The sequence below is a fragment of the Solanum stenotomum genome, chromosome 8 (genome assembly GCF_019186545.1).
Source record: "Solanum stenotomum isolate F172 chromosome 8, ASM1918654v1, whole genome shotgun sequence".
Taxonomy (NCBI): Eukaryota; Viridiplantae; Streptophyta; class Magnoliopsida; order Solanales; family Solanaceae; genus Solanum; species Solanum stenotomum.
In genome coordinates this window covers 4,556,121-4,580,556 of record NC_064289.1, presented here as the reverse complement: position 1 = coordinate 4,580,556, position 24,436 = coordinate 4,556,121, and the positions used below count along the sequence as shown (strand labels likewise).

Here is a 24,436-nt window from a genome sequence, read left to right as displayed (position 1 = left end):
ATTATGTGAAAATAATAGGAGTATATTTCTAGTCCGATGAGCGCCGGAGTCCCTCCGCTATTACATTCCACGCTCTTCTCTGACCCATTAAATTTTTATTATTAGAAGGTGTATAATCGAGACAAGTGAGAGAGTCAGATACATGTGAATTTATTTTGATATAATATTTAAAACAAATTACATCTAAATTCGACTCTATGTATTTGACACGTTCAAATACATATATCTGAAGTCCAAATTCTGACAAAACTCGTAATATTGAAAACAAAGAACAATAATTTACTCTTGTCGCTTGTGTGTTGTCCAAAAATTATCAAATAAAATTAGTGGTGCTTGTCGGTTGAATCGATTTGGATGTAAACTTAATATATATATATATATCAGCTAAAAAATAAAGGTTGTTTTATTTCTACTTATTAATCATGAGATGAATAATTAAGGGGTATGCATGCAACTAGAAAATTAAGTCGTCTAAGAAGAATGGAATGTTCTTTTAGTGCATGCATGCATCATGTATTTGGATATTAACGTGAGGAACAGGTTAAGCTAATAACCAATTTTGAATCTGACCTTCCAACTCTGGTAAACCATTCTACAAAATATACAAATTTGTTGTTTTACCTATTACCATCACTAATGTTTGTTAGAATTTTTAATGTAATAACTTTTATAAGTTATAAGCTAACTAGTCAATTTAAACGGACTCTAAAAAACTGGCTTAGATAAGTTTTTTGGACTTCTATTCCCAAAAATAAAAGAGTTCCAAATAAAATACATATAAAAAACGCAACATTTAGAACTCAATTTTTTTAAATCTATGAACAAACAAAAACTAAAAATAATGATCAAACTCATGAAATATAAATCATAAATCCGACTAAAAAAAAAAAAGGAATTCAATTTAAAAATTACGTCCACTACTGGTTTCTACTCATGCGTTCTACTTGTCTCTTTAGCCCCACTGGCCACTATGACTTGTCTGGAATATGGAAAAATATTACAAAGTCAAACACAAGTATATTTTTATTTTCTCAATTGTTTCACGTGTGTTGACCGACCCCTTCTAATTCAATCTTTGACCAAAAAATAAAAAAAAAATCAAATAAAAAAATACAACAATAATTAAGAAAATGATTCTTTTCTTGTGCATCTTCCTTTGCTTTTTCCATTCAAACTTGATCTATAAATATTTAGCCACTTTCTTTTACCACCTTTAATTTTATTTTAAAAAAATCCTCTGTTTCTCTCTGTCTTTTTCCCCCTCATTTTCTATATTGTTAGATTCTTCTTGTTTATTTTTTTCATCATATAGAAAAATATGGAAGAAGTAGAAATACCCAAATATTTTCTGTGTCCAATATCACTCCAAATTATGAAAGATCCAGTTACAACAGTTACTGGAATTACATATGATAGGGAAAATATTGAAACGTGGTTGTTGATGGCGGAGGAAAATACATATACGTGTCCCGTGACAAAACAAATTTTGTCTAGAGACACCACGTTGTTAACACCAAACCATATGTTAGGGAAATTTATTCGATCGTGGACTATATGCAATGCTGAGAAAGGGATTGAGCAAATTCCATCGCCTAAATATCCTCTCAACAAATCACATGTCATCAGGCTAATTCATCAGGTGAAAAATCGCGATCTTTATTTAGAAGCTTTAAGGAAAATGGTGACTATGATAAGTGAGAATGAGGAAAATAGGAAGTGTTTAGATGAAGGTGGTGCAATTAAGGCTATGGTTTTATTTATATTGAGGAGTTTTAAGGAAGGGGAATTAATTATGGGAATTGAAGAAGCTTTAAGGATTTTCCATCTTGTTTGGAGACCAACACAGGAAAACAAACAACTTGTTAAGGAAAATCATGATCTAATTGAAGCTATTTTATGGATTTTGAAGAGTCGTGAAATGTGCAACAACAACAATAATCAAGTTGTAACATCAATCAAGACTCATGCAATGTTGGTCCTGAAAGATGTGATCTCAGTTTCAAGTACAAATCTCTTATCGAGTTTAACACCTGAATTTTTCCAACAAATGTTGAATAGTTTGAGGAAAAACAATGTAAAATATGTGTCTCAACAAGCAACAAAAGCAGCGTTACATGTGCTAATAGATACTTGTCCAAGGGGACGAAACAGGCTGAAAATGATCGAATTAGGGGCTGTTTTCGAGCTAATTGAGCTCGAATTAAGCAACAATGAGAAAAGGGTAAGTGAATTAGTTTTTTCACTTTTGTCACATTTGTGTAGTTTAGCTGATGGAAGAGCAGAATTACTAAAACATGCAGCTGGAATTGCAATTGTTTCTAAAAAGATACTTAGGATTTCTCCAGCAACAGATGAAAGTGCAATTCAAATTCTTGGATTAATTGCTAAGTTTTCAGTTACAAAAGAAGTGTTGATGGAAATGTTAAGAGTTGGGGGAGTGACAAAGTTATGCATGGTGATTCAAGCAAATTGTGAAGCAAGTTTAAGGAAAAAAGCACTGGAAATATTAAGGGCACATAATAATGTTTGGAGCAACTCTCCATGTGTACAAATTTATTTTTTGACAAGATATCCTGGTCAATAGAGATTTACAATCTCTTTATTTCAATATTTTTTGTTATGATATACTTGTAGAAATTGTAGCAACATTATATGCTTTTATTCTACTTAACAATATGCAAAATATACATTGAAACTTCATATTACATATATAAGTTTTATTATATACTAGATTCAGAGTCGGTGCCAGCACGAGTCCAATATATGTTACTTTCTTTATTTCAATTTATTTGGTGTAGATGAAATTTCTAGAGTCAATCAAATACCATAGACTTATGTAGATAATTATTTTCCTTTTATCGGTTTAATTTCATCTTTTTCTAGGTTTCTTCTATAGGATGTATTTGATTAGAAGGTTGATTTAAAGAAACCGCAAGAAAATTATACATCTGAAAACTCAAAAGGATCTTTTATACCACTGGCTATATTCTTGGTTTATATAACGTCGGGGGATAATGATGGATCGAAAATATAACGGAGAGTATAAATGATATATAGTCGTCGTAAATTTGTTGCTAATTGCCGCAAGGCTTGCTGATAGTTTCCAACTCATTTGGTCATGACGCTGAAAAAACTGATCTAAAACGAGTAAAGACTTTTTGTTTATTTTGTTATTTTTTCTCTGTGATTTGGCAACACAATTTTTTTTTAATAACAATTTGTACTGCATTTTAATCTTTTTTCTCCATTATCATTTCAGTATTTCAATTATTTTCTTATATTTTTTGATGTAGTACATACGAGTAAAAATAAAATTTTGCGCACTATGTTCTTTGTATAATATATATTCCAATACCTAAATCTAGTTAAAGTGTCAGCTAATTATCAACCAACGATTATAATTTCATTTATATATTAATTAAATAAACAAATACATTAACTTTAATATAATGTACATAAATTGATAAACGTATGTTACTAAAAAAAATTAAGTTATGATGAGTACGTCTGCTACTTTAATAATGTATTGATAGTATTCGAAGGGTGTGTTCAGAACTGAGGAAAATAATTTACCTAGTTAACACGCCAAAAAAATAAATTTCACAAATGACATTTTATAATTTTGTCATCTCCACCCCTACTCCACCTCTCATAGTTTAAATTATATACCAAATCTTTAAGAATAACATTTTATGCGCTTACATACCAAACACAAAAAAAAAAAGTAATAAACTCCCATATTTTCTGAAAACATTTCCATTTCCATTCGTACCAAACACACCCATTGTCATTTCAAAAGCTTTTTTTTTCTTCCAAAAACAATAGATTGAACGAAAATTTATTCTGGAATAAATTCAATTTCCGTTTTACCAGAACTCCGATTACTATGAAGAAGCTGAAAAAGCTCATCTAATTAACTAATCAAAGACTTTTTCTTGTTTTGGAGTAAAATATCCAAATACTTATCTGATAAACAAAACAACTAGTAATAACAAAACCCTACTTAATTTCTTTACTACTGTAAACAAATCTCAATATAGAAATTTTTGCTACCCAAAACTTCCCAACAAAGGGGAGGAAAAAAAAATAGATAGCATCATTAGGGGAAAACATGCATTACCATTTTTCAGTTCATAGTTCTTGCTTAAACACATTATTTTATCCTATTATCTTCCTTATTCTCTTCAATGCTGCATCTACCACAAATCAAATATCTAATTATATTGACCATCCTTTCGGTGGGATCGCAATTGAAACAAGTAACAGTAGAAAGTTGTTGTCCTACAAAGGTGATGTTCTTGCCATCAATCCATCACTTTCTATTGAGAATTTTAGGTTAAAGAATGCTTACATCGCGTTACAAGCTTGGAAAGAAGTAATTCTCTCTGATCCTTATAATATAACACAGAATTGGGTAGGATCTAATGTGTGTAATTACACTGGAGTTTTTTGTTCACCTTCACTTGATCAGCCCTCTGAACTTACAGTTTCTGGTATCGATATCAATCATGGCGACATAGCTGGTAAACTTCCACATGAATTAGGTTTACTATTTGACATTGCATTGATTCATATAAATTCTAATAGGTTTTGTGGTACAATACCTGAGAGTTTCTTGAATTTGAAGCTTCTTTTTGAGTTAGATCTTAGTAATAATCGATTCGTTGGAAAGTTCCCTGATGTGGTTGTTCAAATGCCTAACTTGAAGTTTCTTGATTTGAGGTTCAATGAGTTTGAAGGTGCATTGCCAAAACAACTTTTTGAAAGGGATTTAGATGCTTTGTTTATCAACAACAACAGATTTTCTTTTGCGTTGCCTGATAACTTTGGGAATTCGCCAGTTTCTGTTATGGTTTTGGCTAACAACAACTTTGTGGGATGTGTACCTTTTAGTATAGGCAAAATGGTTAGATTGAACGAGTTGCTTCTCTTAAATAACAAGTTCCATTCATGTTTGCCTAATGAGATTGGGATGCTGAAGAATGTGACTGTGTTTGATATAAGTTATAATGAAATGATGGGAACTTTACCTGATAGTATTGGAGGGATGATGAGCTTGGAGCAGTTGAATTTGGGTCATAATATGTTTTCTGGAATGATTTCTAGCAACATATGTACACTTCCAAATTTGGAAAATTTTGTCTATGAGCACAACTACTTTTCAGAAGAGAGTCCAGCTTGTCTAAACTTGAATGCATTTGCTGATCAACAGAATTGTCTTAGAGGAAGGCCAATGCAGAGATCTGCATTAGATTGCCAAAGATTTTTGTCAAATGAAGTTGATTGTACCACTTTCAAATGTGCATTACCTCCGTCACCTCCACCACCTACCACCCCTCCACAAAACAACTGTTGTATTTGTTTCCCTCCACCATCACCATCTCCATTGCCATCTACCGAGCCACCATCATCCCCACTACCACTACCTGCACCATCAGCATCGCCTTCTCCACCAAGCATATCACCATCACCATCGCCTTCTTCACCTCAGCCACCAGACTTGCCATCACTATCACCATCACCTTCATTTGTAGAACCTCCACTACCTTCTCATCTACCGTGTGAAAATCAGAGAATACCATCAAGTCAAGATATGTCATATCCTTCACCTTGAAAGTCGTTATGTAAGGTTACTCTTCTTGGTATCATCTTTCTCACTCAATGGAACTTTAAATCATTCCTGGGAATACAGGACATCCGCAGAAGGAGTTGTGAATTGAGATGCAAGATGAAGGTTCTAAGGTGACAATTTGATTGCTCGAACTTCTCTACAAATTTATTGTTAGTACTTAATAAAATGTAGAACATGTTGCATGAATTGTCAGTATAAACTAGATAGTTGATCATGAAAAAGGAGTCTCCTTTGTTCCAAACAGAGAAATCAAGATGGTCTCTGAGGTTACACTGCTCATTTATTATTTTCAATGCTTTCACCAGCATTACTATTCACATGGAATCTCATTCAATACGATCTTTAAACAGGTATATTTTATAAAACAACAGACACCTGATCATGTAAGGCTTATTTGGATCTTGAGTACTCGTTTCAAATTGAAATGAGTTGATTTGCAGTTTTACAGTGCCGGCTATGGAACTGCAGGCTGTGGTTAAACTAGGTTAAAGCATTTACCATATGACAAAATAATGAAATCCATTGATTTAAAATTCTTGATACAATAACCTTCAATTCCAATATGAATACAAAATTCCAATAGTAAGCTTAACAATCGAAGGTAATGGCTTCAATTTCTAAGGTACGTGACTTGGGTTGCGCCTAATGAGAACTTTGAGTATAAAATTCTCCTCATCAATCAGCTTAAAACGCAAAACATCTCCTACATGCAAATCATTGTCTTGTAGAAACTGGCGCCACCCTTTTCGAAATTTGAGTCTATCAGAACTACGAGCAACAACTGGCCAACTTTTGCCATCAGTCTGAAGAGTAGCCATTTTCTCAAATACTTGCCCCCTCTTCATATATTTTTTGCCAAATGTAGAGGGTAAATTCTGCATAAAGTATGTATATGCAGATTACACATTCAACAACCAAGTGATCAAATGGTATGAATTAAAAAGACGACAGGCAAGTAGTAGACAACTTAACATCATTATTCACAGTATATTCAACTACTTCAAAGAAGACTGTTTAACCAATATGATTCATTTAGCTGATGTTATTGTAAAGACACTCAAGTGAAAACTAGATGATGAGTTAATATCTTTTGCAACTCATATACACATCAGAAGTTTGAGTGAATTTTTTTCAATTTCTGAAGGAAAAATATATTTCTCACTGTCAAATATTATTAAGGAACGAAACACATTAATACCTTTCAAAAATTCTCCCATATTACACTCCCTAAAATTTAAAATCCAAGGCGATGCACTACAGCACAGAATTATATTTCTGAAGTCACAATTTCAACAACTAATCTTGATTCAGTTTTTGAAAAATGCAACAGAACAAAAGTTACCATACTATTTTGCCTTTTTGACACACTTTTGAGAATATAGAGGATGCATAGATGCAAATTGCAATAAATAAACTTACCAACAACATCTTCGAAAAATTAGATTTCTTCATAACGATTTCAAATAACGTGACTGAGACTAGAGAATTTTCTGATTCATCAAGTTGTTCATCAGCTAAGGGAGATGCCACTTGTATCTCTGCACAGGTTTCTTTTTTAGAGTTACTATTTTTGGATTTAAACTTTAAATTATGCATAAAGACTGATGTATTGCACCAAAGCTGAAGACTTACCATGAGGATTCACTTCATCCAATGGATGCAATTCGATAGCATTTAATTCCTGCTTCAAGTAGCCATTCTTTCCATATACTTTTACAAAAAAAGTAGAATTTCCAGCATAAAAAAAATTAAGAAAATCTTCATTGTCCAAGTTATTATCCTGCACAAATTTTGGCCAACCACCCTTGAAATAGAAGTCCTCTTCAATCCTTTCTATAACAACCCTCCAAGATCTCCTCGCTGAACTTTCAACTTCAAGTAGATAGATCACTGGAATATCCCCGTTGAAATTTTCAAGAAAGCGCGACGGAATTTTCTAGGAAAAAAGAGAAAGAAAAAGGAACATAATTCCCAGTGAAAGAATATGCATACAACATAAACACACAGAATCAGTGTATGGTTTTAACCAAAAATACAAATTTAAAACACAAAGTTAAAGGGCATATATGGTGGAGACCAAACATGATTATGCCATTTAGGAAAAAGAAGAGATTACCAGCTTCAGATAGCACGTATCAGGGCTATAAACCTTAATGAACGCAGGAAAACCATTACCAATATAATTTCGCTCCATTTCAATGTTTTAGACAGAATTCAGACCCTCTGTTTTTTCTGGCTGGGGTTTATAGAGGGGAGATGGGTCGACCCGATTTTCCCTCTCATTTTTATGGCGTGAGCAAGATGATGCCACAGATTTCACGAAAATGGCAAGTGAGAAAAAGCTGAAGAATGGAAAAGGGAAAAGACTATACATGAAATGGGTAACTAGACACAGTAGCGGGCAAGCTGCCGCCGGTGTCAGATTAGCTGTACAATTGTATAGGTTTAATGCTCAATGAATATTTTGATTTTCTGTCCACGAGATTCGAAAAGATTTGATACTACTCCCCAAACGCCAATTTACGTGGCAGCTTTTGGATTTCCAAATTTAAATAACTCATACTAAAATTTTCATATATTAGAATTTTCAATTATTTATAACCACAAATTTTTTCCCATGAACTGTTCTTTTAACTTTCAAAAATTGCAGTACTATCTATATTCATGAGTTCTCCATATAAGTCTTTAGGTTATTTAAATGTGTGATAAGTTTGAAATTAAGCCATTCCTATAAATAACTTTTTCACCGTAGCCCATAGGTTGATGTTATGACTACTTAAAGTCATTTATACTGATAGATAATGGAGATTGATTTATTGACTATACGTTGAATTTATAACCGATAATGAAAGGCAGAATAAACAGCAATTCAACAGAATACAGGCAACAATTTATGCATCCAAATAGATCACAATATAAATATATGGGTCATATATTGTTACAAGCACTTTACTTGTACATCTGTTCTACACAATTTGGTACTTGTTCATTTTTCGCATAACCAATCATTCTTCAATTTCCACTCCAAATACTTTATTACGTAGACAACATACCAGTATGGTATGAACTTCAGCTGCTCGCCAAAACGAGAAGATGCCTACGCTGTTTTACTTGCTGCGACACTCCCAACAAACTAAGAAGCATGACCAGAAATATCAAGGTAGCTACAAATATAGGTATCACATATTGCCTCATCCATTTCGCTGAAAACATGTTTCTCAACCATCTCGCTGAACTAGTCGTGCCCACTCCAACTTTATTCTTCTTGATAGCTTTGTAAGGTTTGGATCCCTTTACTCTACACTTCATCACAATTTCTCTTACTAGCCTGAGTCTTCGATTCGCGGTGCCCTGGAAAGGAACAACAGAGGACATCGCAGCTTGAGCTTCGTGATTTGATATTTCAGAGGATTCAGGCCTATCCGGGATCATGGAAATAGGTCTGGGATCAAGTGAAGAATCATCTAGCTTAATGATATCATCCTTCATTATATCAGCAAACCAGTCCTCTTCAACATCACAATCCTGGAACCCATACAGCAGACCAAAAGACGGACCAAGTTATGTTACGCTTAATATGGAAAGGGTCAAGACCACATAGAAGTATGCTTGACACATTTACAAATGATCAACAGAAAATGGAGGTAAAACCAAAACCTTGAAGTGGCCAGAGGAATCGTGCTGAGAGAACTCTTTAGTTGGCTTATCAGATTCTGATCCAGAGTCAATCTGCTCAACTGAGTGGGAGTGAAAACTGCTACTACCTTCCTTTGAACAGCATTCCCCGACATTGACCAATTCCAAGCTTCCCAATTGTCCTGCTCCAGACAGAGCAGTTGCACTTTCAGTAGCAACCAGTTGATTCCTCTGATTTCTTGGGGTGTCATTTAAATGAAACTCGCTATTTTTCCGGAGGCGGCAGACAACCATAGAATCCTGTATAACACAGCAGACCAAACAATCAAAGCACTTTCTTGATGTAGATGATTGACATTTTCTCAGCAAGTGGCATATTGCAGCAAAGTAATTATCTCATTGAGAAAAAACAGCCTGAAATACAATAGGAACAATAAAAATCTCCAAAGTTGTGGAAGGCGGTTAATATTTATCTCAGATCACGTCAAGTCCTAGTGAAGGCTTCTGCAAGGGGATGATTAGATTGATCAAGAAATAAAATTTTGGTATAGACATCCACACCAGATTTTAAGGTTAACGAATTAAAAGAAGCAGCTCCAAGTGAATCTTCTATCTTGAATAATATCACCACTCAAACAACTCCGCGCAATACGGTTGAACATTCCAGGTGAGATATATTTATTTTTTGTTGATTTCTGTTCTAAACAGTAAGCAAATGGATGTGACAACACGTTAACTCGTCATGTTTCTTCCCTCATATGAGACATTATAGTATCTATGGCTATGTTATGGCCTACCACCAATAAAACTATTTGTTTCTTTGAGTTACTTTTCACTTGGCATAGCTGGTAAGATCGTTAGAGCAGGCTGCAGAGCTTTAATGAGTGACTGTTACATCGACCAAACCGTTCCTTCTTTTTATTCTCTCTTTCAACCAAAGTTGAGCAAACCATTCAGCATCACATAACAAAAGAAACTACCAATGCTAAAATTAGGAATTTAGGATGATACGTATATAAGAATTCATAAGAGCAGCATATTTACACAAGGAACGAACAACGAACAGTAGGAGTTGAATTTAATGTTGCAGCTGACAAGATAGGGAGTTCATCACATGAGGAGGATCAGTCTCTATGGGTCGGGTCAGAGCTCACAATTACCTGATAATTAGTGTTCCCAATCATGCAATATTCATGCATTATCCATTGTGTCCTCTGTCCTTTAGGTGCCCGACCAGTGTGGAACACCAACGTTCTCTTTGTGCCAATGATATTCGAACTAGACTTCACATTACGTTCTTTTCCTGTGGCCTTCCAGTAACCAGATTCAGTTGCCCTTTTACTTTGTGATCCGTTCGGGTACTTCCTTCCACGAGGAGAAAAGAAGAACCATTCATTATCTGATTGAATGACGGATTTAGCTGGTACATGTGAATAAGGATTGATCAATTAATGGAACAAGTATGTACGTATGAGTTGCTGCTACTCACAGAGTAACTAATAGAAACAGTCAAATGAATAGGGCTAAAGGTGGTAACATAATGTGATGCTTCTCATAATTTCCAAGCAGTGCACCTTATAAAAAAATTATTTAACAACTGTAAAAATCTAATATTTTACAGCGTATGCTGATGACCATACTAAGATGCTTAGCTTTGCATATCCTAACTATTGATACATCACGGCATATAACCAACTTAAAATTTTCCTTCAACTGTATTCAATAGAAAGAGGATGTTTCAATATTGAAACCATGGCAGCTGAAAGGTTCACAATGTCTACTATATAAGAGATACAATGGGGAAAACTAGCAATATATTCAAGCAAGAAATTGATTTAGTTTAGATTTCTAACCCTTATAACATGACTTCATTTAGAAGCACTCTTGTTGCTTTTTTGTCAAAACAAGGAGATTCTTCACTTTGAAATTAATATCAATCAACCTAAGATTCGATGAAGTCGATACATGGAAGAATCTTATTAATTGACTATCAAAGAGGAGGTTATTCCTTTCTTTTCTTCTTTGTGTGGGCATACTTTCCTATTTGTTTCATCAGGAATTCATTACCTTTTAGAAAGATTAAAAAAAAAGGAATATTTGACCATCACTTTCTCTGTTTTAAGGTACAAAAAAAAGGGGGGGGAATAATCTAGAATGAATATACTGTGAAAACAATCACATTACAAGAAAAAGAAATGTGGTCCAATGGAAGAGAAACAAAACAAATGTAACATCAAAATTAAGAGATAATCCAATATTTGTGAAATTACTTTAAACTTCAAACTTCTTGAAAAAAAATTCAAAAACGTATAACTACCAGATTAATAAGTTTATGATGCACTCATAGCCTTTTACTCGATATCATATGTTTCGAATTGGGCTACAACCATCACAATATATACTTATACATAAACACATACACGTATGTAGATACATACTATGATACACACACCACCATTTGGTAGCATGGATACCAATATCCCTATCAATATTGTAAATAACTAAGCATTCAACAAAGTGCACCATCTAACCTTTTGATAGCATGGGTGTCAACAGTTAATATTAGATCACGTACAATATCTAGTTTTACGGAGGTACCATGGGTTCACTTGGACAAATAATTTGAATGACAATGTTCAAACCAACTTCCCTCTATCTCAACTTGACCCAACTCTAGCACAAGTACCGAATAGCTCCGACCACCATCATGATGGTGGTGTTCTAAACTACTTGCGCATATATACCTTGACCTAACCCAACACAAGTACGAGGTAACTCTGTTCATCAAGCACCTCCACCACCATCATAATAATATATACATACATATATAGCACACACAAATCATGTTAATATGAAAAAAAGAAAAGAAGAAGAGAAAAGGTACCTGGTAAATCCCAAGGTTCATGTTTCCAAATTTCAACCTCAGAAATAACTTCAACACACTTATCAGAGCCCTCAAGTTTCTTCTTCAAGTAATACGATATGAGTTCTTCGTCAGTTGGAGAAAACCTGAAACCAGGAAACATTGAAGACGCAGTCGCTATTGAAATTTCCGTATTATTATTTCTGGGTGTTCTCTCATTTCTTGAAGAAGACGATACATGCCCATTCTCCATAGTAAACTCAATACAATTACCAAAAAAAAAACTGAAAATTTCAAGACGCCGCCTTTCTTCTTCTTCTCCCTCTCGTTGTACTAATAATAAAAAAAGAGTGTTGGAATCTCTGAAGAAAAAGAAGAGAATCGATGAAAAAGGAAGCAAACGGTGCCTTCCTTCAACGTGCCCATTCTACATGCTCTGTTTTGAGGGGTCGCACGGGAATTCACGTGCCAATGGACACGTGTCGCTGTTAGGTTATAGGAAGTTGCATGTGTGGGTCCCTTTTTACCGTCCTAACCTTAAACATGCAATATAAAAACCTGAAATTAATGTAAAAAGAGATCATTCTTAAAACAGATTTTAAAGAAAAAAAGTTACTCTTTTTTAAACAGAAAAAGTATTATATATAGAAATTTGGATGTTTACCTTATTTCCAGAAGGGAAAAGGAACAAATATACTTCCAAATCATCGTAAATGGTATGTAAATATCATTTCTTATACTCTTTGGTTATTAGTGCATATGCCGTCCAAAAATCAAAGCATGTTTGCCCCTTACTCTAACGTAAGAATAATTAGTGACTAGGGCCGACTCAATAAGATTGGGGCCTCAAGCGAAATTTAAGAGACGGGCCCTAATATTTTATATTTTTCATAATATATACTTTTATTTAAATGAGCAACTTTCACATATAACAAACATAAAAATTATATTTGTATGTTATACCCATAGTTTGCATAATTGCGCTCCATAACAAATTTTATGTTTGCTATGGAGCTTTTGATTTGTATAATTAGCTAGATACATCCACTTTTACATAAATTGTTCAGTTTTGTATAAATTCACTTATACATTGTAATTTGTATAATAAGATCTGTATTTGTATAATTATAAGTGTATAGGACGGAAATATATGTATTTGTATTTGTACATACATTTTTCTCTCGCTTTATACAAATACAAACACATTTTATACCGAAATGTATAAAATGACTAATTGTATACCGAATCATATATAAAAAAAAGGGATGTTTGCTTCGAATTACAAATAAAATAAACTATGACTATATCATTTAATTTGAATTAATAGTTTGTTATTTCATACTCCCTCTGTCCCTAATTACTTGTCCATTTTGACAAATCAAGAAAGGACAATATTTTTTACCTATTATACCATCAATTAAATGATTAATTACTTTGAAAAATATAGAACTTTTCATCCACTTCATAATTAATAAGAGTAAAATGGTAAACTCACTATGTCATTAATTGCTTTCTTAATTAGTGTGTCAATTCAAAAGTAGACAAGTAATTAAGGACAGAGGGAGTACAATTTTCCCTATTTAAAATCTACTTTTAATTTCTAGTTTTTTTAGATGCAAAGTCGTTGACTAATGTTTTATAATAGATTTGTTTCAATAATTCCTTTCAATTGATAATATAGCTAATTCATTCAATCTCTCTTGAAGCATTGTTGATCTTAAATAAGATTTAATCAATTCTAGTTTCAAAAAAATTCTTTGGGCTGAGATAATGGTTACAAGAACTCTTAACATTATTCTATAAGCAATATGTTTATTTAGAAAAGAATCAAGTCTTTTTATTTCATTAAGTATTTTCGTTACATCATTATCTTCCACGTATATTATTTCTCTTAACACTTTTAATTAAAAGATTAAATTTAAATCATCAATATCAAAATAACTATTATGTGTTAAAGAAAGTTTAAGGTTAAGACGATTTTTTTTTTTTTGAATTCTCTTCATCTAGTGATTTCAATTTACCACTAAATAAGAAACCAAAAATATTTTCATATCCTTCAATTGGTTCAATTCTATTTTGAAGTGAAAAAATAGCTTGATCTACTATATATATAGTAATCAACTCTAATATCAAGGGACTTTGTGATTTCGTTATCAATATTTTCATCAAATTGTTTCTTACAAAATTCAAGTTTTATATTCATTTCATATGCAATTTCTTTAGTAGAAATCATAGCACTCACAATACATTTATTTCTAAAAAATAATAATATTTATAAGTAAAATAAAAATAAAAATGTGGGCCCCAAGCAATGGCTTTAGTTGCTTAGGGGTTGAGATGACCCTGAATTTAATAGTGACACGTGGTGCAATCCTATGACTCAATTCGGTTTGACCAATTAATTAACCTAAAATTCAAATACCCGCCCAATGACCGGTTTAACCCACCCGATACACCCAAATCGGGTTAAACGGGTCATTGGGAGGGTATTTGAATTTTGGGTTAATTAATTAGTCAAATCGAGTTGAGTCGTAGGATTGCGCCACATGTCACTAATTATTCTTCCGTTAAAGTGACAGACAAATGTGCTCTAATTTTTAGACAACATGAACACTAATAATCAAAAGTATGTCGAAGGGTATTTATATATCATTTACAATTGTTTGAGGTATATTTGTCCTTTATCCCTTTTCAGAAAAATATGAGATTAGATTTTTTGTCTTTTTTCTTCGGCTGTATTTTCATGAGCTGTCCTTTGGACTTTAGTCAGTTTGGCGTTTACGCAAATGTTATATGTACTTTAAAAAGCTAAAGTTTGAAAAGAGAAATGTTGATAAAATACAATTTTGAACTATTATTTAAAAATTCTCATGAAGTTGAAATACATAAGTTGTTTGTAAATACTTGTAAGAATACCAGCATATGGTAAATAATGGAAATCGTTGTTTGAATCACTTGAAATAACCATTCATGGATGATGCACCCTTTTAACTAGAAAAAATATTTTAAATTAAACATACGGTCAGCATATGAAATTATTTTACTATAGGAAAACCTTTATCTATTATAATAAATAATTAATATGATTTATCTTTAAAATTATAAAATTTACATCTTAAAAAGACTTATGTGTAGATATCTTTTTTGATGATTTGATATTGTAATGAAAAGTTTAATAGGAAAAAACATATATTAATTTCACAAATCCATCAACTATACCGTCAAACATCTTTGTAGATCATTCACTATAAGTCTTTGTTTCTCTCCATTTATATGACACATTTCGAAATTTTAAAATTCAAATAAGTCTATTTTAATTATATTTTTTAAATATTTTGAATTATCAATATTATGACGTATATACTTTTTACGTAGTTTACTTATATATAAATTTCATTTTAAAAAATTTGAAGATTTCATGAGTAAATTATCGATCAAACTTAAACTTGAATGTCGAAAAACGAAATGTATCACATAAAAAAAAGTACAAATGGAGTTGTCATTGTCTCCAAGGGCGTAGGCACATGGTGGTCACGGTGTCCAAACACCCTTCGTCGGAAAAAAAATACCGTATATACAAGTAAAATAATATATGAATTGATTAAATAATATATTTTGGACTCCCTTAACACAATAAGTTATTGTAACCCAGTAATTTTAGACCTTTTTAATGGGTTTCAAACACTTTCGCCACTGATTGTGCAATTTCTGGACACTTCCACCATTGATTGTCTCTAATTATTGAGCTTGAAAATCGCTACGCTCCACAAGTAATAGATTATTTTTTTTCAACATGTAAATGCACTTGTATAACAGTTTGGTTGAGAAGAATTGGAAATAATAATGGAGTCATGGCTTATCCTCATTATCATCCTCATCCTCACTTTCTTCATCTCTTTCTTCCTCAAATCCAATAAACAGAAGAAATTTCCACCAGGACCCTCTGTTTTCTCTGTGATTACCAGCTTCCTACGCGCTGATGCTGATATAGAACTCATCGCGAGGGACCTCAAGACTAAATATGGTCCTATTTTCAATTTGAGAATTGGAATTGGAATTGCATTTCGTCGTCCTTCCATATTTGTTGCTAGCCACTCATTAGCCTATCAAGCTTTAGTTCAGCAAGGTGTTGTTTTCTCTGACAGGCCAAAGGCTGCTCAGACCAGTGTATCCATTCACAGTAACCGAATTATCCTAACCACCCTCCCCTATGGCCCAACATGGCGCCTCCTTCGTCGAAACATTGTATCAGTTATCCTCCACCCTTCTCGCACTAAGTCCTACTCTAATGTCCGATCTCGGGTACTCTCTACCCTTATTCAGCAGCTCCGTTCTGATTCTGAAGCCACACAAGTGATTACATTAATTGAACATTTTCGTTTTTCCGTGTTCTGTCTTCTTGTCCTGATGTGCTTCGGGGACAAGATAGATCAGCATCAAGTCGAACAGATAAAAGATGTACAACGAAGATGGATTCAAACCATGGGTCGATTTGTTAATCTCAGTTTCTTCCCAAGAATAATTCAAAAGTTCATTTTCAGGAATCAATGGAAGGAGCTCATGCAATTGATGCAGGAGCAAGAGAGTGTATTTATACCACTGATCGAGGCTCGAATGAAACCAAAAACCGAGGAAGATGTGGTGGCTTATGTGGATACATTGCTGGATTTGGAATTCCCTGAGGAAAAAAGGAAAGTTTAATCAGGGAGAGATTGTTAGCCTCTGCAGTGAGTTCCTCACCGGTGGCACCGATACTACATCCTCCTCATTGCAATGGATTATGGCTAACTTGGTTAAATACCCTTGTATTCAGGAAAAACTATACCAAGAGATATGTGAGGTAATGAGCAGAGGGAATTCGAAGACGGATGGAGTGACAGAGGAGGAGGAGATAGTGAAAGAGGAAGATCTAGAGAAAATGCCTTACCTAAAAGCAGTGATCTTGGAAGGTCTAAGGCGGCATCCACCAGGTCACTTCCTGCAGCCACACACGGTGACCGAAGAAGTGGAACTCAACGGTTATGTCATCCCTAAGGATGCACCAATCAATTTCATGGTTGCGGATATGGGATTGGATCCACTAGTGTGGGAGAATCCCTTGGATTTCAATCCAGATAGGTTCTTATCAAGTGATGATACAGAAGCGTTTGATATAATAGGGAATAAAGAGATTAAGATGATGCCTTTTGGTGCAGGAAGAAGAGTATGTCCAGGCTATCTCTTGGCTCTGCTCCATTTAGAGTACTTTGTGGCTAATTTGGTCTGGCATTTTGAGTGGAAGCCTGTGGATGGAAACAATGTTGATCTATCTGAGAAGCTCGAATTCAGCGTTACAATGAAGAATCCATTGTGTGCTCACATCCGTCCCAGAGTAAACAAACTTGAATGAGCTACCTGCTAATGTTGTTTGTTTTTCTTTCTCTTGAAGTTTAGATATGGGTTGCATCTCTAATGCACAAACAGTTAATGTATGTTAAATTCTAAATTCAAGTGTTAAAAGTCAAACTTCATGCTAAAATAATCAAAGAATGAAAGATTTGAATATGCATCGGTATCCTAAATAAATGTATCTAACCATCACATAGACCAATAATATGTGTAGTAATTTCAAATTGACAGGAAAACAGCAAAAACAAATTCTTGGCCAGCCGTCGGTGAAACTAACTATCAAATTACACAGTAAAGTAAAAGTGAAAACAAAAGAAGAAATTATTGTACAAGATAATATATTATTAAGCTGATGTGTTTGTTTTTACTATATTTATGGACAAGATAATATATTACTCCCTTGTTAAGATTGCGTGATTATAACAATTTTTCAAATCAAATTGATATACTATTCTCTAAATCATGATTAGAAATTTACTTTGATTGATCAAATTTTAGCCATTAAATTTAATATATGCCATGTAATCACCAATCAAAGAAGAAACTTGGAGAAAATGGAGAGGAGCCGGATGAATATTAAAAGATAAGATATATCAGTTTTTTATTCTTCTTTTTCTGTAACGACAGTTCAAGTGTGGCTTTCCTAAACATAAAAAATTGTAAATGGAGCTATTATTGTCTCTGGCGTGAAACACGAGCAACATAACTACTCTCCACAATAGCATCTTTTTTTTCCACTAATAATGCACTTGTACAACAATTTGGTGGAGAAATTAAGTGGTGCACATCATAGAGAGTTGGAAAATAATGGAGTCATGGCTCATCATCCTCATCCTCAGCCTCATTATCACTTTCTGTATCACTATCAAATCCAATAAACAGAAGAAATTTCCTCCAGGACCCTTTGCTTTTTCGGTGATTACCGGCTTACTACGCGTTAATGCTGATATAGAACTCATCCTCAGGGACCTCAAGACTGAATATGGTCCTATTTTCAACTTAAGAATTGGAATTGGATTTCGTCGTCCTTCAATATTTGTAGCTAGTCACTCATTAGCCTATCAAGCTTTAGTCCAACAAGGTGCTGTTTTCTCTGACCGCCCAAAGGCGGCTCAGACCAGTGTAAGCCTTCAAAGTTGCCGAATTAACATCTCTTCCTCTCCCTATGGCCCCTCATGGCGCCTCCTCCGTCGAAACATGGTATCTGAAATTCTCCACCCTTCTCGCACCAAGTCCTACTCTAAGGTCCGATCACGGGTACTCACTATCCTTATTCAACAGCTTCGTTCTGATTCTGCAGCAACGGAAGGGATCAGGTTGATTGATCATTTTCGTTATGCTATGTTCTATCTTCTTGTCTTGATGTGCTTCGGGGAAAACATTGGCGAGGCTCAAGTCAAACTGATCCACGATGTACAACGAAGATGGATGCAAAGTGCAGGTCGATTCATCAATCTCAGCTTCTTTCCAAGATCACTGCAAAAGATCATATACAGGAAGCAATGGAAGGAGCTCATCCAACTGATACAAGATCAAGAGAATGTCTTTATGCCACTGATCGAGGCTCGAATGAAAGCAAAAACTGAGGAAGATGTGGTGGCTTATGCAGATACATTGCTGAATTTGGAATTCCCTGAGAAAAAAAGGAAGTTTAATCGGGGAGAGATTGTCAGCCTCTGCAGTGAGTTCCTCTCCGCTGGCACTGATACTACCGCCACCTCGTTGCAATGGATCATGGCTAACTTGGTTAAATACCCTTCTATTCAGGAAAAACTATACCAAGAGATAGATGAGGTAATGAGCAGAGAGAATTCGAAGCCGGATGGACTGAAAGAGGAAGATCTAGAGAAAATGCCATACCTAAAAGCAGTGATTTTGGAAGGTCTCAGGCGGCATCCACCAGGTCACTTCCTGCAGCCACACACGGTGACGGAGGAAGTGGAACTCAACGGTTATGTCATCCCTAAGGATGTAGCCGTCAATTTCATGGTTGCAGATATGGGTTTGGATCCGCAAGTGTGGGAGAATCCCTTGGATTTCAATCCAGACAGGTTCTTATCAGTGGGCGGTGACGATAAGGAAGTGTTTGATATAACAGGGGTTAGACAGATCAAGATGATGCCTTTTGGTGCAGGGAGAAGAGTATGTCCAGGCTATGGCTTGGCTATGCTCCATTTAGAGTACATTGTGGCTAATTTGATCTGGCATTTTGAGTGGAAGGCTGTGGATGGAAACAATGTTGATTTATCTGAGAAGCAGGAATTCACCGTTATGATGAAGAATCCATTGTGTGCTCGCATCCGTCCCAGAGTAAACCAACTTGAATGATCTAGCTACTAATGTTGTATATTTGTTTGTTTTTCTTTATCTCTTGAAGTTGATGTTTCTTCAATATAAAATGAAGGGAACTCAAAGTACTTAACTGTTCAACTGTTTATAAGATGGTCATTTGGAGGTGCTTTATGCATGAAAAGATTTATTAACCAGCTTAAGCACATGGAAGACATTCCCTTAACCTGATGATTGAGTGTTCAGAAAGAACAGTAAAAATCTCTCTCTTCAATGACAGATTACACCTACATTAAAATAGACTTCTGTAAAGCTTTGAATCCACATAAATGATACTCCAAATGGATATCACTTAAAGGAAAATTCTCAATAAGAATTTTGACATTTGCTTCAACCTGTGGAATTCCACTTGAGTACTCAACATGCAGTTCCCATTCATTGTTACCTGGAATTGACTGGAAATGTAGTAGGCAAAGCATAACAGAAGTGGGAACAGTGAAGCACGTAACATAAGAATACACTAAAGATTGATACTAGAGGAGTCATTAGAGGTACAGAAATGAAGAATCTGAAAAGTCATATATAGTATTGAATAGAGAAAACGTTTATTCATTCCTTATAGAACATTAGTAAAATTTTGAACTGTTTTGTCTCATCCAACAACCAAAACTAAATTCTGTTGACATTGCTGAATTATCAGATATTTAGCTTTTCATTCAGACAAAGAACAACATAATTATGTCCATCTAGTTATGTAAAAAAAGCATCTGGCTGTAGAAGCAGGCTGTTTATGATGGATTCTTGAAATTGGCATTCTGGCATTCATTCGAGTAGCTCCCTGCAAGACAGTGCAATAATCTCTGGTATTCCTTCAAGTTTCTCCCTGCAAGATGGCAAAGCCCTCACCATCACTTTGTTAGGATCATTGGCAGAAAATTTCTGTTGGCTGCAGTTCTTGGTTGGACCAGAAAAGCCTTGAGAGGCTGTAATTCTTGAAGCAGAAATGATACGGTCACAAAGATTCTTGATCATCTTATATCTCTCCGTCTCATCTGCATGATCCTTTTTCCAAGCTTGAGAAGAGAATTCTGGTGTTCCTCCGTTGTTAAGAAAGTTTGAAATTCCTCTATCTATAGTGTTGGCGTTTTCTTTCTCTCCCACGCAGAACTCCCACTCAATGCCATCCGAAGTTTCCCTTTCTAAGGAAGTTCTTTGCACTGGGAATTTCTCTGAGATGGACCTCCTCCCTTTAATTTTATCAGAAATCAACAATCTATTCGGATCATTCTGTAGAGCAGTGCACCATTGATGGCTCTTGCTGTTATCACCCATGTTTAGTTCAATTGAATGAAGATCACTATCAGTTGAATCACCTTCGTCTCCATCCTCTTCTTTATCGAGTATTTCTACATCTGCCTTCTCTTTATCTCGGTAATGGTGTGTGCTTGGAAGCGTTTCTCTCAAATGTCTCCCAAGCTCATTGATTGTTTCATAATTCAGCGAATCACAGCCTTGTTCTTGGCCCTTTTTGGATCTCAAATATGCTTCAAGTTCATTCCTTAACTTGTCCACAACTGTATTTTTCTCCTCAAATTGATATTTGGCTTCTGATAGCTTCATTTGAACTCTTTCCTCCCGCATGACATCAGCTAGTTGAAGTATTTTCTGTTCCATTTCCACCTCTTCCCGGATTTTAGCAGATTGTCTCTTCAATTCTTCCATCTCAGCTCTATCTTCTCCGAGACCTCTGGCTAATTCATCACACACTTGCTCCAATATATCTCTGTCCCTTTTCTCGCCTTCAAGTTCTTTGACTGCCTTTGAAAGCGACGCCTTTGTATCCGCCAGTTCTCTACCAAGCTTCTTATTTAATCTCTCAGTTTGCTTCCTCAGTTTCTTCTCTATCTTGAACTCCCTGGCTACAGATGTAATAGCAGTATGAATCTTGTCTTGCTCTTTTACCTTCCAGGCCATCTTTTCTTCTTCAAACTTCTTCAAGAGGACATCAACTTCACTGTGGTTATGTCTGTGTTCGCGTATCATTGTAGACACCTCATCACACAACCAGTCAAGCTCTGTATTTATAGCTGCAAAAAGGGATGAGCATGTAGATTTCTGATCTTTAAGATTCCAGACATGACTCAGAACTTTCAGCAGCTCTTTACATGTGGTAAGACCATGACACACATCCTTCAAATGATGTCTGCTTAGAGTCTCTCCATGATTTTGTGTCCTATCAAGCTGCATATTCATCCTTGTATTAACCATATAATTGAATATAGAGTAGCTAACTGAAAGTAGCAGCAGCTAAGAGAAGTGATAGATTCGGAGATCTTACAAGAAAAACTTCCATAAAAAACAAAATTTCAAACTTACATCAATTCAGTGTTGGAAAACAACATGTCGGCTTTGATAGAACCTGAACTAGGACCATCAACCAAGTCACATGTTTGTTCCTTTGTTCATAAATTTTTTGTCCATTTCCTAAGATTAACTTTGAAGAGGGCAAAGGGCACGTCAAAACGCCACTAAGAAGAGAAACCAAAGTGGAAACTTGGATAGGTTCAACAACTACTTTGCCTCAATTTCATGCTAGTTAAGTTAGTTATATGAATCTTCACTAAACACCCCTAATTTTTAACAAAATGGCCTCAGAACCCTGAGATCTCACGTTCAAATTCCAGTAGAGACAAAAAACATTACGCACTTTCTTCTCATGTGTCCAAGCTTTAGTGGACAGGTTAAGTTAGCAGATACAAAATTAGTAGAACACAAACTAACCCAACACCAAAGTTATTTTTTTTAACCAAAAAGCTATAAAGAACAGTTCAACTAAAAAATGGATTAACTGTCAGTAGCATACCTCTATTGAGCAATCATTTTGGTTAGAGAGATCAGCCTTGGTAGATTTTCTTCTTCTATGACTACGCACTTTGGATCTCTCCGTTCTCTGCAAAATTCAAGAACCAAAATACGTCAATATAAAAGTTTAAAAACACACACACAATATGCAGAACTTAAAGCTAAAAACTTTTCCAAGAAAACGACCAAACAAAAACCATTTTTTCCCTTAAACCCACCTCAGAAACAGGGTCATGAAATTGCAGAGCTGCTGAACCCAATTTGGAAACTCTTTCTTTCCAACCCATTTCCTCCAAATCCTTCAGTTTAGTTTCCCATAGAGTAGAAGCCAGTTTTCTTGCCGAAACCGACAAGTCATCAGAGCCCTCTGTTTGCATATACTTATCATTATGCAGAGAAGTTGATCTTGATGAACTCATTTTCCACTGTACACAAGTTTTTTAACTACTTTACCAGTCAAAAAGAGGGAACAAGAGAAGTGGGAAATAGCCCTTTAAGCTTTTAAGTGTTTCGGAGATACTAGAATGAATGATTGGCATGCAAATCAGAGTGCTTATGAGAAAAAGGGCAAAATACTTTCGTAACACAAATTATTTGATATGCACCTACTCTGTTTCTTTTGTGACATTATTCAAGTATATACAAAAGTTAAAATCACAATCACACACGTAGACTAGTGATCAATAAAGTGAAAGCAGAAGTTGTATTCACTCCCCGAGTTACTTGATACTCGCAAGGTAAATGAATTTAAGCATTTACTAGCTAAACATTTGTCTCTATCCAGCATTATTGTTCCTTGAGCAGTTAGTAATGTTGAATGCAATTGTAGCCGTTGCAGAAGGCTTAAATTGGCAGGGATTTTGTAAAAGAAGGAAGGGCCCCCATTTAACGGCTTAAAGTATTTTGCATAGGGAAACACGACAAATATATCCCAAACTATAGTAAATGCTATGCATATACCTTCCGTCATATTTTTGAAATATTGGTGTCCCTGCCGTCTAAAACTAGAGCATATATGCCCTTCACTCTAACGGAAGACTAAATAGGGACACGTGACGCAATTTTATTCGTCGATAAATGTCGGATAAGTGGATATGATTATGACACATGTATGTCCGTTAGTATAAAGGTATATATGCTCTAGTTTTTGGACGGTAAGAGCACCAATGTCCCAAAAGTATGATTGAGGATATTTGCATACCATTTACAATAGTTTAGGGATATATTTGTCCTTTTACCCTTTTGCATATTTTTAGAAAGACTCCAATATTCTGTAATTCGTGTGGCCCTCCACATGGCCGTAGTCAGCCTCTGTTCTTCAGTTTATAAAACAGTTTCATTATGAAAAACTATTTCTAACTTAAAAATAAAATAAGTCGATTTAAACGGATAAGGGAAAATTATACATAATGACAAACTACTAATTCAAATTAAATGGTATAACCACACTTTGATTTAATTGTGCCCTGTAGCAAATTGTTTGCCAGTCGCCTCTCTCCCTCAAACTCTTGCTCGCCACTCTCCCTCTCTCACTCGCTCTCTCTGTCGCTCGCCTCTCTCGCTTTATACAAACAGAAATGTTTAAATTGTGTTTCTGTTTGTATAAAGCGATAGAAAATTGTATATACATATGCAAATACATATATCTTCGTCATATACACTTATAATTATACAATACAAATATTCTCCTGTCCAGTTCTCTTTTGCCTTTCTCTTTCTCACTTTATACAAACACAAATTATACAAAATACAATGTATAATTTATG

At 34.7% G+C, this 24,436-nt stretch overlaps 6 protein-coding genes and 1 pseudogene across 7 annotated transcripts; 4 read left to right on the top strand and 3 right to left on the bottom strand.

Annotated features, from left to right (window-relative positions):
- Positions 1–1,281: 1,281 nt before the first annotated feature.
- On the top strand, positions 1,282–2,707 carry LOC125874012 (E3 ubiquitin-protein ligase PUB24-like). Its single transcript, XM_049554817.1, has one exon. The coding sequence runs from the start codon at positions 1,319–1,321 to the stop codon at positions 2,582–2,584; it is 1,266 nt and encodes a 421-aa protein (XP_049410774.1). The 5' UTR covers positions 1,282–1,318; the 3' UTR covers positions 2,585–2,707.
- Positions 2,708–4,111: 1,404 nt separating this feature from the next.
- On the top strand, positions 4,112–5,842 carry LOC125874038 (leucine-rich repeat extensin-like protein 4). Its single transcript, XM_049554849.1, has one exon. It carries the CDS (start codon positions 4,112–4,114, stop codon positions 5,612–5,614), a length of 1,503 nt encoding a protein of 500 aa, XP_049410806.1. The 3' UTR covers positions 5,615–5,842.
- Positions 5,843–6,173: 331 nt separating this feature from the next.
- On the bottom strand, positions 6,174–7,851 carry LOC125874282 (putative B3 domain-containing protein Os03g0621600). The gene is made up of 4 exons (XM_049555135.1): positions 7,749–7,851; positions 7,265–7,568; positions 7,052–7,170; positions 6,174–6,507 (listed from the first exon to the last, which is right to left on the bottom strand). Exons 1-4 carry the CDS (start codon positions 7,824–7,826, stop codon positions 6,250–6,252), a joined length of 759 nt encoding a protein of 252 aa, XP_049411092.1. The 5' UTR covers positions 7,827–7,851; the 3' UTR covers positions 6,174–6,249.
- Positions 7,852–8,534: 683 nt separating this feature from the next.
- Positions 8,535–12,527, bottom strand: LOC125873233 (NAC domain-containing protein 40-like). The gene is made up of 4 exons (XM_049554134.1): positions 12,153–12,527; positions 10,429–10,688; positions 9,290–9,568; positions 8,535–9,157 (listed from the first exon to the last, which is right to left on the bottom strand). Exons 1-4 carry the CDS (start codon positions 12,382–12,384, stop codon positions 8,702–8,704), a joined length of 1,227 nt encoding a protein of 408 aa, XP_049410091.1. The 5' UTR covers positions 12,385–12,527; the 3' UTR covers positions 8,535–8,701.
- Positions 12,528–15,839: 3,312 nt separating this feature from the next.
- Positions 15,840–17,658, top strand: LOC125875011 (cytochrome P450 89A2-like; annotated as a pseudogene). The gene has a single exon (XR_007447339.1). The product of XR_007447339.1 is annotated as a cytochrome P450 89A2-like (transcript).
- A 594-nt stretch (positions 17,659–18,252) lies between these two features.
- On the top strand, positions 18,253–20,139 carry LOC125875013 (cytochrome P450 89A2-like). The gene has a single exon (XM_049556062.1). The coding sequence runs from the start codon at positions 18,327–18,329 to the stop codon at positions 19,845–19,847; it is 1,521 nt and encodes a 506-aa protein (XP_049412019.1). The 5' UTR covers positions 18,253–18,326; the 3' UTR covers positions 19,848–20,139.
- A 299-nt stretch (positions 20,140–20,438) lies between these two features.
- LOC125874854 (uncharacterized) lies at positions 20,439–23,261 on the bottom strand. The gene is made up of 3 exons (XM_049555890.1): positions 22,889–23,261; positions 22,672–22,758; positions 20,439–22,049 (listed from the first exon to the last, which is right to left on the bottom strand). Exons 1-3 carry the CDS (start codon positions 23,087–23,089, stop codon positions 20,631–20,633), a joined length of 1,707 nt encoding a protein of 568 aa, XP_049411847.1. The 5' UTR covers positions 23,090–23,261; the 3' UTR covers positions 20,439–20,630.
- Positions 23,262–24,436: the final 1,175 nt, after the last annotated feature.

Coding starts and splice junctions, on each gene's coding strand:
- LOC125874012 (XM_049554817.1), top strand. CDS start 1,319: ATGGAAGAAGTAGAAATACCCAAATATTTTCTGTGTCCAATATCACTC.
- LOC125874038 (XM_049554849.1), top strand. CDS start 4,112: ATGCATTACCATTTTTCAGTTCATAGTTCTTGCTTAAACACATTATTT.
- LOC125874282 (XM_049555135.1), bottom strand. CDS start 7,826: ATGGAGCGAAATTATATTGGTAATGGTTTTCCTGCGTTCATTAAGGTT. Junction 7,569..7,748: donor ATACGTGCTATCTGAAGCTG/GTAATCTCTTCT, acceptor CTTTTTTCCTAG/AAAATTCCGTCGCGCTTTCT. Junction 7,171..7,264: donor GGATGAAGTGAATCCTCATG/GTAAGTCTTCAG, acceptor AAACCTGTGCAG/AGATACAAGTGGCATCTCCC.
- LOC125873233 (XM_049554134.1), bottom strand. CDS start 12,384: ATGGAGAATGGGCATGTATCGTCTTCTTCAAGAAATGAGAGAACACCC. Junction 9,569..10,428: donor TTGGGAACACTAATTATCAG/GTAATTGTGAGC, acceptor TGTGTTATACAG/GATTCTATGGTTGTCTGCCG. Junction 9,158..9,289: donor ATTCCTCTGGCCACTTCAAG/GTTTTGGTTTTA, acceptor TATGGGTTCCAG/GATTGTGATGTTGAAGAGGA.
- LOC125875013 (XM_049556062.1), top strand. CDS start 18,327: ATGGAGTCATGGCTCATCATCCTCATCCTCAGCCTCATTATCACTTTC.
- LOC125874854 (XM_049555890.1), bottom strand. CDS start 23,089: ATGAGTTCATCAAGATCAACTTCTCTGCATAATGATAAGTATATGCAA. Junction 22,759..22,888: donor TTCATGACCCTGTTTCTGAG/GTGGGTTTAAGG, acceptor TGAATTTTGCAG/AGAACGGAGAGATCCAAAGT. Junction 22,050..22,671: donor AAAATGATTGCTCAATAGAG/GTATGCTACTGA, acceptor ATGAATATGCAG/CTTGATAGGACACAAAATCA.